The following is a 12,027-nucleotide window of genomic DNA, read 5'->3' on the forward strand; positions in this document are numbered from 1 at the left end:
TCATTTTGTAAAGTTTTAAATTTTAGTGAAAATCTTAGTGACTTTAAATTCGATTTCTGGGAATACTTAAGTCAAGTAGAGATTTTTCTTGTTGGCCAACACAAGTGTTGGCAGCATCTTTCGAGCTGACCGCAAAATCAAATTTTCGAGGCACGTTCTTGCGCTCTTAACAGTGTGATTTTTTAAAAAAACAATTGGTGATTAATTAAAGTTAAATAATAAGTTTATTTAAAAAACAATAATAAACATGTCGGGGGATGTTCAACCTAGAAAGCGAAAAGACAAAAGACGTAAAAAAGGTAAGATTAACATTATGTGTTTGAGTTGGTAATGAACTTTCGTAACACGAATATATCTTGCCTACGAGATATTTTTAGCTATTCTTATTTTCCTAATTTCTGTCTCCGAAAATGCGTATTTTAAATTGACACTTGCTCTTTCCAATTCTTGTATTCACTATATATATATATATATATATATATATATATATATATATCTAATATTATTTTTCGACTTAAATTAAAAATTCATTTATTACGTTCTAGTCATTTTTTTAAAAAGATTATGTTATTTCACAACTTTCTATTTATTGTCTGGAATTCTATAAATAAAATAATGAAAACAGTTTTCATGGTTCGATAAAATATTACGGTCATTTTTTTAACATTATTCTTTTATTAAATATTAACTCAAGTAATTTTCTTTCTATCCATAATAAAATTTTATTTATTTATAATAGAATGTAATATAATTATTATAAAAATTGTCATTAAGTAATAACTATTTGAATATTGTACAAAGGAACAATTTAAATGTCCATTTAAATGTAGATTAATAATTCGGTAAGTTTTTCTTGTAATTTAAAAATTCGAAATTTATATTGACAGCGATGACAGATTAAGTCAAATAATAGTTTGGCAATATAGCTCAAGTAAGAAAACTTAAGCTTGAAAAGCTAAGACTGACCACCGGTTTGCTTCACAAAAATAGATTAAACTGTATGAACCACTCTAAAAGCATTTATCAGCAGAATTATTTGGGAACTCTATGATATTTTTAATTTTTTTATTCTTTGTAATTTTTAGAACAATTTTTTTTTCAAATTCCCGGAACTCGGTGAAATTTTCACATATTGTATATTCCTGCTGCATTTTTAAGTTGTCAGTCAAGAATTTAAAAATACATATATTTTTTTATTTATTAATTATAACGATTATTATAAAATAACCAAAAACTGTTAAATTATATACATATTTACTCTCTGAAAAATTTTGACTAATTTAAAAATAATTACATTATTAGAGATAGAATTCTTCTGCATCTTTAACAGCTTAAATATTCTCTTAAAAAACAGCTAAAATGTTATTTTTTTCATCACATCTACTTTAATACCTATGCTATATTTAATTTTAAGATAACATAATTATTTCAGCTAAAATGTTTACAAATAGAAATTTTGTCCTCAAATTTTTATTTTATTAATAGGTATACGTTTTTTAGTCATTCTAAACGATCATTCGCATGGATTTTCAAAAAATTCTAAATTCTAAAATCGTCAAAAATTATTTGTCTTTAATTCTGATACCTAATATGGTAATATTTTAATTCCTAAAAAAATGCCAGAAAAATAATTGTTTTTCCTTAGCAAAAGAAATTTAAATATGTTGGAATTTCATCTATGACTCCCTAAAATATTGACCAATTTTACTTAGTTATACGACACTCGAAATTTTTGACATTTTATAAAATTCTATTAGATTTTCTTTTAAATTATAAAAATAAAATTCAATAAATTTGTATTCCTTAGATTTTTAAGTATTGATAATAAATTAAAATAGTTATTTATGATACAAGTGCGTATAATCAGATTTATGCTCGTGTATTATACAACATTTTTTGCAACACCCACCTCTAAAGTTTAGTACCTATTATGAAGAATTCCAACTTGCTATTAGAATAATTTCGATTGTATAGAATTAAATAAATCAATCGAAGATCAGGAAAAATATCATTAGGCAGTAGTGCATAAATTTAAAAGTAAAGTTCTTTTTTTAATTTTGTGGTTTTGTATGGTCTAAAATAATCCTTATATTATGTGAGAGAAATTTCAGTGCGTAAAGTGAATCACTTTACACACCGTTTGAAAAAAAGGCTTCTTTACACACACTTTTCAGTGTGTAAAATTTAACTTTAAAGGTTAGTGTTGCAAAAAATAACTTTTTACAACAAAAAACTAGTTAAGAATGAATTTCCCTCTTTTTTGTGACTTATAAATTATATAATAAATGTTTATTATTTATTAAAATTGTATAGTTTGAACATTATTAATTCTACGTTATTATTAGAATAATAATAATTATTTTTAACGTTTTAAAATTTTATATTTCGTTTCAATTTATTTTCCGTAATTTTTAGCGGATGGAGATTATATTATTCAAAGGATACGAGGTTCAAGTTTTGGTATGATATGTTATTTTAAATATTTTTAATTTTTTATAGCGACGCCACTTTCAAAAATACAGCATCCCCCCATTAAAATAAAATATAATTAATTTAATTTTAGGGCATAATGTTATTAATATATAAGTGTATACTTCTTGGCTTTTTGTTTTGTTTCTTTTTTTTAGATGAAGAAGATACTGGTACGCCACCGCCAATTTTAATAAATCCATCTGAAAATATAGAAAATCTTACAATACATATTCATAAAGAAAGTAGCACAGGTGGCCATTGGTGTGCAAGGATTTTTTTTTTTACCCTCTCTGCTATCCTTATTGGATTAATTGGCATTATTATTTTTGAATATCGGGGAGCAACTGACGGTAAGTTTCAAATTTTATAGTAGGATATTCCATTTATTTATAGTTCAAGTGGAATAAATAATTTCATTATATTATACAATAATATTTGTAAAATTTAAATAATTTTTAAATATACATAAAAATATAAAAAATAATTTAGGCCTATACTGCTTCTTGTTTAAAAAAATCACCATCTATTTTTTTTATGAAAAATACGATTGGATTCGTTATAAAAATCGAAACTTTCTTCTTCAAATTGAAATCTATTAGTGTTATTTTAAAAAAATACGTCAGTATAAAAATAATAAAATAAGTAAGAGATTTAAAATTTCCAGTTGATACTCCAGTTGTTAGTTCAAAATGGGCAATGATCTTCGATGGTTGGGTAGATGAATCAATTTTCCAGAATAATGATCATGACACAGAGCATGAAGATCAAAGTGCAGAAGAATCTAAAGAGGATGACGATGAAGATGAGGGTCTGGGTGATGAAAGAGATTCACAGGAAGAAGATGAAGATGAAATTGATAAAGATGATGATTCATCTGTAGAAGAAGAGGAAGAAGAGGAAGAAGAGGAGGATGAAGAAGAAGATGAAGATGAAGATGATGAGAAGGAAGAAGAAATTGATTATGAAGAAAGTGAAGAAATAGATAAAGAAGCATCAAATTCACCTGGTAATCACTATAGATAAATGTTTGTTGTTTACTTATCCATTATTATATTTCACCTAAAGTCGTTGCGACCTATTTTTAGAAAAATCTTAAAATTCGTTTTTTCGCACGGAAAAAAAGCTGAATTTCGACAGCTGTAAAAATTTAATAAAAATGTACAGAAATAATAAAGATAATGTGAATAAAAAATTATCATTAAGAATTGTAAGACTTTTCTAAAAATAGTCCGAAAAATTAAGTTATTCTTTAGAATAATAAATAAAATATATAGATTTAAATAAATAATATTGAATAGAAAACAAAATGTTATTGAACTTTTCTCTTAATAGTCGAATATCTTATAGATGAGGGTGAAATGTTAAACAGTGAAGAAGATCAAGAAATGGATAATGATGAGGGTTACGAAGAGGAGGAAAATTTCGATGAAAATAATAGTGAAGATGAAAAAGATAATACCCAAGAAGAAGAAGAAGAAGAAGAAGAAGAAGAAGAAGAAGATATATTAAATGATGAAGAAAATGAGTCACAAAGTCCAAGTCTAGAAGATGTAAAAGGTTCGGAAGAAAAATTACTTGATGAACCTGTTGATGAATTTGTTGAAATACCTGGAGTCAGTTTATCTAATGATAATCTTAAATCTTTAGAAGATGTACGTATAATTAATAAAAATTATTTAAAAATATTTAAAGAAAATAAACAAAGAAAATGATTTATTTTGTAATTTTATGAAAATATATGAGCCAAAAATTTTGAACGTTCAAATGAACAAAATTTTTTTTATAACTTCTTTAAGTACGAATTTTAGTACAAAATATTGTTTTAAATATCTAAAAAGAAGTTATTAATTTAATATTTCTTTAATTTACTATTTTATGTTACATTTACATTATAATTTTTAATAATTTATAGATTGAAAAAAATATTTTGTTCATTTGAACGTTCAGAACTTTTGGCTCATGAAAATATTAATTTAAAGTATTTTATTACTATTTTTACTTAAAAAAGTTACTTTTAAAAAAAAATTATACTTTTTAAATTCAGCCTGATGAAAACGATTCAGATTTGGATAATGGAGAAAAGCTAGAAGATGAAGACGAAGAGTCATCCAGTGGTAAGTTTTTCTTAGAGAAAAATTTCATAATGTAAAAGTAATATGTATTTTTAATTTTTTTTAAAACTATATGTGATCCTCCCTGCTCCAGGTTTTATTTCTAGGGTTATTTATTTTTTATTATACTTTTTATTTTAATCTTAAGGCTTCTTTCGAGTATAGATCATTTGAAAATTTGCTTCATATTGAAAAGAAAAAAGCAATTTGGGAAATTAATATGGTGGTTCCAGTGGCAGTAAAATTGGGAGTTGGTGTTGCACTTGCCATCGCTGCGCATTTTGTTCTCGTGAAACGATGGAATAACGGTAAAATCAAATTATCACTTAATTAACACTTGGTTATTTTCCATTACATAAAAAATATTGTTTTAACAGTACATTTTTAAAAAAAAATTTAGCATTATTTAAAATGAAAATTTCAATGTTTCATTACTTTTTCCAAATAATCTAGTGCTTTTTAATTTTAACAAAGTGAATTTTGTATAATAAATTAAATACCAAGTTATTTACTAATTATTTTACAACATATAGATATTGCACTTTGAGAAATTTACAGACTAATATTTTATCATCTTTCATTGTCGTCATATAGTTAAAATATTTAAACATTTTTCAATTTTTTTTCAATTTAATAACAAAAGAAATTGCCTATTCTTTTTTCTAAATGATCAATTTGGTTTCTATTTATTTGACTTGAAAATAAATGTAATAATAAATTTGTTCCCTGGTCGTGCTTCGATGTTTCATTAACGTGTGTTTAGTGGGCCTAAGTAAACAAACAAATATGTAGCATGTTGACTGCTGTCATCTTCAACTAACAATTTCAATAACGTCTTCAAAGAGAGCAATAATCTCTTGCAGGTAAGTGTCATCAATTTTTCACTCAAGTATATTTCATTTTTTAGTAATTTTTTCAGTTTTTAAGATATTTTTTTAACCTCTGATAAAAACGCATTTTGAATAACATAACAATAAACATAATAATGAAAAATAATATTTTTTTTTGTTCTCTTGGAAAGTATGACAATTCGTGCCCTCAAAGACATATTTTTCACGAAGATAGAGACCAAAGAGTATCATTCGATTTTTTAATTATTATAAAAGCAATCTTTAAATGAAATTGTAATTATATTTTAGGTGACAATGACATTCCGGAAAAACTGATTGGAATCGACGATTTATCTCATCGGCATTCTAATCTTTCTTCTTCTCCTCACATTAAACAAGCGTCAAACAAAAAGTTGTCACAAGAACCAACAAGTAGAAAACAAGTACAAAATTATGAAGATATAAAAACAAAGTACAAAAATTTTGGATCAGATGATAGTATGGAGAATGTAGTTGTTAAAAAAGTTGTTAATTTGCAAGCAGAAAAACTGATAAAATCTACAGAGGGTGAGTAAATATCAGTATTTCTATGTATTTAACACTTTGGCAAATAATAAGTATATATTTTTGAAAATCGAAAACAACAATCACCAGAATGTTGCTGTAAGCGGTTCACTTTCCTTAAATTAATGAAAAAAGTCTAAAGACTGGCAAATTAAATTTTCCTTTTATACAAAAGAAATATCGAAAATGCTTTAATTACATAATTCAAATTAAAAATTAGCAAATAAATTGAAATTTTCATTACAGAGCCAAAGAGTCAAACTGAAACGAAATTAGCTTTTGATGATGAATACGAGGAGTCATCGGAAGGCGAAATTATTACAGATTCAGAAGAACTTGATGATGAGGAAGAAGAAGAAGAAGAAGAAGAAGATGAAGAGGAGGAGGAAGAAGAGGAAGAAATAGAAAATATTGATGATAGTGAATTGGTGGCAAAATTAGAAGCTAAATATGGAAAATTGCCAACTCCGGAAGGAAGTGAATGTGAGGAGGAAGAAGAAGAAGACGATGACGAAGAAGAAGAGGATGAAGAACCAAAAAATATTAAAGGGTGGAAACGTAAATAGTATATCATAGAAATCTTTTTTGCAAAACTATTTTAAAATAGATGTTTTTTGTATCCGTTCCTAATGGAATAATATTAATATTGTTGCTAGAATAAGTAACTGCGTCACTCCATTTTATTTTGACAGAATCGATTGCGTTGTTAAACCTGTAACCTGCTTACAGATTATAAAATTCTAAGGCATCAATTAAATACTTAGTGTTTTATTTGAAGGTTTTTTTAAACATATTTTTCAGGCAAATATTTCTTTTGAAGAAAAACGAATCATTTGTAAACTGTTTCGCTGTTTAAATTGTTGCATTTGTCCCTATGTTTTTTTAAAATTAAAGTTATTTACAAATTTAAACAGTTTTGTAAGATTAATATTTTTATTGATTTTCTAATTGGAAAAATTCTAATTTGGAAACAGAATGGAAAAATGTTGAACAAAATTAGAATACGAAAAGCTAACTTCAATTTGGAATCCAATAAAAATATCAACTTTACAAAAAAGTTGACAGTTTTTGACTTTTAAATAAGCTTAATTTAAAAACTTACTTTTGGAACAAACTAATATTTTTTACAGTAAATAGTTTAAAAATTGATTTAAGGGTAGATCACAGTCGATGCAATTTTTACATAGAGCTTCAATGGGAAAATCGCATCGACTTTGACCTGCCCTTAAGCATTCAAAAGTTTGACATATGTACTTTTTTGTATTTTAACAGGTGAACGTAATAAAATGAAATGACCCATCTCTGAAAGTATTTGAGCTTAAATAAAAAATTTTCGCATCGTTTAATCCTTCAACGTAAATGTAGTAAATATATGCAGATATAGGTGATTCTACTATAAGAGGAACCTTTAATGTACCTGGAAGAATCTCATTTTTTTAGAGAATTGAATGGATTTTAATGATTTTTATAGAGATATTATAATTATTGTTTATTAGTAATTTAGAATATTGTATACGATAAACATTTTCTTTTATTTGTAAACAAAACAATTAAACAATAAAACATTTCCGTCGTTTGGTAACTATTAAAATAAAATAGCGACTTACCCTCGAAAATAAACCAATCCATTATTTTCAAGATAATATTCGAATTGATTGCGATTGGTCAGACAACATACATACTAATTTTTTTGCCTTGGCACAAATTTTAAGGATTGGTATCTCTTATCGCAGAATCACCCCTAAATGTATAGTTTCTAGAGCCAAAATACAAAATCGTGTCCTATTCACCCTAACGATTGATTGTACAAACTTTCAGCCTAAATTGACTTGGTTTATAAATTCTTAATAATTCTGGGGTTGCTGCTTATCAATCTGGTTATAGATTTTTAATAGACAAAAATAGCAATATATATTTGGTTTATGTAATTAATTAAGGTTCATTAAATTATAGATAATAATAATAAGTTTTAATGTTTATTATAAATTTTAGTAACTTTAAAATTTGTCACTCTGATTTTCATACATATATCTTATAGAAAAAAAGTAAACCTTTCTGTTTGGGCATCAGTTGTAAAAAAGAAAAAGAAAATCGATTTTGAGCGATGAGGCATTTTATTTCAAAATGTAAGAAAATTTTCAAATAAATATTTCTTCTATTTAATAAAATCACTTTCGTTATTATCAGTTTTGAAAGAGAAAATTCCAAATTTTATAATGGTAAAAAACTTTCAAAGGATTTTGAGAAATTAATTAAAATTTACAAGCATTTCCGAGGTTAAAATATCAGAGGTTTGGAAATAGAATTATTTAAATTGATCGACAAAATTTTAGAATTTTAAAAGAATTTGTTCAGATTTATAATCAGCAATTTCAAAAATAGATTATAAAAATTAAGAAGAAACAATACGAATTGAAAAATATATTGTTTAATATTTATGAAAATTAAATGTTCTTTTAATATGTTTCAAAATAATTTAAAACTATTACAATAAAAAATTGTATTTTAATTTGTTTCGTAAAAAATATTTTTATCTGGACAATGCATTTAATAAATTTCATAATAACAAATATATTCTTCAAATTCGAAACTAATTCAAATGATGTTTGCTAAGTTATTAAGTAAGAAATAGAAAGTGTTTCGTTTCTGAAGAATCACCTACTTATGAGGCCTTCTCTGAAAAAATCCACCTCCAATAAATAGTTTTGGGATTGGTTTGATACTTTGGTAAATTGTTGTCCTATATGGAAGTAACAAAATCTCAAAATATAAACTTATTTTTTAAAAAATTATAAAAAGTAGAGGGTAACACTGTTATTTTCAAATCCGTATAACTTCTACAAAACTTTATGGATTTTAATTTGTCAATTGGGTCCCATTTTTATGAGCCAAAAGTTTTGAACGTTCAAATGAATGAAATTTTTTTTGCAATTTCTTTAAGTACGAATTTTATTACAAAATATTGTTTTAAATATCTAAAAAGAAGTTATTAATTTAATAATTGTTTAATTTACTGTTTTATTTTACATTCCCATTATAATTTTTAATAATTTATGGATTGAAACTACATATATGTAGTTTTGTTGAAAAAAATATCAGATTTCAAAAAACAAAAAACAAAACAAAATTTTTAAGGGAGGGTAAGAGGTTAAATATGAAAAATAAGAGTTAATTTTGAAAAAAATAGGGTTAAACATTTTTTTGACATTGAAAAGTACATGCAAAACCCAACAAAAAACTATGTTTACAAATTAAAATCCATAAAGTTTTAAAACTCAGAACTTTAATCCCCTCTACTTCTTATAATTTTTAAAAAAATAAGTTTATATGTTGAGATTTTGTTTCTTTTGATATAGGACAATTTACCAAAGTATCAAGCCAATCCCAAAACTTTTTTTGGGGATGGCTTTTTTTCAGAGAATGCCTCATATATATATATGAAATGTTTGTTCGTAGTCCAAAAAGCACTTTATTCTAATTAATATGTATTATACATTTTATTCTAAAAAAAAAAAACTCTACTCTGTCTAATTATTACCTAATGTTACGAATCATAGCATTAGATTAATGTATAAAAATAAAACAATGTGTTTCGTATTCTTTTATTTAATTAAAAATTCCTAAATTCTTTTGGCTTTTTAGAGTTCCCGACGGAACCCTTATGAAAAGACTCTTGCGTCCCCCTGGCGGCTACAGTATTTGATATAGAGAGCTGAAATTTGGTACACACATGTATTTTCACGTGAAGATTACAGGAAAAATATAGCAATTCCGATTGGAAGTTGTGGTTACGAGCTAGAAAGGAAAGAAATCAGTTTTTTCGAAAAAATTGACAAAAATGACTCTGCCGACAACGAGGCAGTTTACTATAATTGACAATGTATTCTCCAATGTAGAATTAATCGATAGATTAGATACATTTTTTAGTCAAAATTCCTCAACAGTGATCCCACCCCAAAAATTGAACCGCCGGATCGTAGAAGGGCATACGCGTGAAATCCAGCGCTTTCAGTTGGCCCCTGACATGAAAAAAAAAAATTTTTTAATTTTGATTTTTGAATATTACCTATATCCTTGTAGAGAATAAAATTACGCAACTTTTTTCTCAATAAAGTTTTTTCTTAAAGTGAATTGTTTTCAAAATAATTGCAAAAAACTTGATTTTTTTATACCGTAATATTTCATTCAATTTTATGTTCAACTCGTCATAAATCCGAAGTTTTTTGACTTTTTGACTTCAGATTTGGAGGATTTACTCATCAAAGTGTCCCAAAAGTGTTAGATGAACAATAAATAAATTAAAATAATAACTAACATTTTTATTAATTTATTTATGTTAAAGGCCAAAAAAAATTATTTAATACTTTCAAATGAAAAAAGTCTGTGACGAACTTTCGAATTGGAAAAACTTCCAGTGGAAGAATTGTTTATAATAGTTCAATAAAGTTTTTCCAAAAGGTTTTAAACTAATTTGATTAAACATTTAGAATTTATAACAGTTTTACTTTTTGGTATTATAAATTTCTTTGTATATTTTAGTTCCAAATTTATTCGTGAATTCAACATTAGTTTTTGAAAAAAATTTATAGAAAACTTCTGATGATATTTATGAAAATGTACTTCTCCCCCATACATTAGTCCCGTCTCCCATGCAAAATAAGCAACTTTGATTGCTAATATCTCTGATTTCGTACGGCGAAAATTCTTCATATTTTGCAAATTTGTCAAGAATGATAATAAGAACATATGGTAAAATTTTCAAGAAAATTTATAGAAAACGGTTTTACCGATGTGATACCTTAAAGCGCTGGATTTCACGCGTATGCCCTTCTACGATCCGGCGGTTCAATTAATTTCTCAGGATTGAGTTGACACTTGCCTGAAGTATAATCCTAGAGGACCTACATTCAACCACCAAACGATTTGACTCAACAGCAAAGGGCTTTCAAGATACAGGGGTTCGAAATTTCAACTCTCAGTCGATTTCTCTAAAATTCAACTTAACATAATTTCTATAAAACTTGTTCAATTACACTTTTATTATAGAGTTTTCGAATTTTCTCTACTTTAAGAATATGAAATCCAAATTTTAAAATTTTTCCTTTGAAAGCGTTTCTTTTTAAAATTTAAGGAAAAAATTCAATTTTCGATGCTTAAGGCCGTTTAAAAAATATCTTTTTTTGTCTCAAAAATAGCATATTTTGTATACTTTAACACCATGGAGAAGAAAAAATGGGAATAGCTGATTTTGAAGGTTAAATTTAAAAAATTGTAGTTTTTTATGTAAAAAAAGTCAAATTTGACCATTTTTTGAGACAAAAAAAAATTTTTTTTTTAAACCCCTTCACTGTTATTGACCTCTATAGAGGCATAAAAATGTCGTGCTACCAGTGTGCATGACCACTATAGAGGCATCTCAAAAAAAATAAGTAGACACAAAATATGATAAATTATCGATAGTTTACTTCATTATTTTAACAATACAATAAACTTGTCAATGGGTATTCTTAGATTTTCGGGTTTTTTTTAATATCAATTTAAAAAAAAAAAATTTTCCCACATACTGAAGGGCACTGAAGCTTTATTTTTCCTACACTGCGAAGGGGTTAAGCATCGAAAATTGAATTTTTTCCTTAAATTTTAAGAAAAAACGCTTTAAAAGGAAAAATTTTAAAATTTGGATTTTACATTCTTAAAATAGAGAAAAAATCCTTTTGAAAACCCTATAACAAAAGTGTAATTGAACAAGTTTTATAGAAATTATGTTAAGTTGAAATTTAGAGGAATCGACTGAAATTAATTTTTGGGGTGGGAACAGTTGAGGAATTTTGCCCCAAATATAAGAATAACACAAAATGAATGCTTTTACATGTGAGTCACGGTCCATTTTTTTTATTTTGAGCATGGAGGATCTAATTAAAAATTGTCTACTTCTCTGTATAAAGTTAATAGAATTTGGCTAATAAAAAAATAATATTTTAATGCTTTGACAGACGTCAAGGCGCCACTTGAAGCAGCACAAAAGACACCAACGGAAATAGATAAAATTT

The 12,027-nt window shown here is 25.8% G+C and overlaps 1 protein-coding gene across 3 annotated transcripts; it reads left to right on the forward strand.

Moving 5' to 3' along the window:
* The first annotated feature begins 94 nt into the window (after positions 1–94).
* Positions 95–9,574, forward strand: LOC127278623 (glutamic acid-rich protein). Of its 3 annotated transcripts, XR_007842516.1 has the most exons (11): positions 95–299; positions 2,416–2,460; positions 2,628–2,822; positions 3,137–3,478; positions 3,820–4,124; positions 4,517–4,586; positions 4,817–4,891; positions 5,723–5,980; positions 6,224–6,535; positions 7,250–7,341; positions 7,796–9,574. XR_007842516.1 is itself a non-coding variant. In XM_051300425.1 (10 exons), the coding sequence occupies exons 1-10, from the start codon at positions 248–250 to the stop codon at positions 7,270–7,272; spliced, it is 1,677 nt and encodes a 558-aa protein (XP_051156382.1). In that variant the 5' UTR covers positions 95–247; the 3' UTR covers positions 7,273–9,574. The 3 variants fall into 3 exon arrangements, 2 of the variants coding, with proteins under 2 accessions (XP_051156382.1, XP_051156383.1); XM_051300425.1 differs by having other exon boundaries at positions 7,250–9,574; XM_051300426.1 differs by lacking the exon at positions 2,416–2,460 and having other exon boundaries at positions 7,250–9,574.
* The last annotated feature ends 2,453 nt before the right edge of the window (positions 9,575–12,027 follow it).

This window comes from Leptopilina boulardi, unplaced genomic scaffold (assembly GCF_019393585.1).
Source record: "Leptopilina boulardi isolate dan_hultmark-lab unplaced genomic scaffold, ZJU_Lbou_2.1 LbouV2_208, whole genome shotgun sequence".
In the NCBI taxonomy this organism is placed as follows: Eukaryota; Metazoa; Arthropoda; class Insecta; order Hymenoptera; family Figitidae; genus Leptopilina; species Leptopilina boulardi.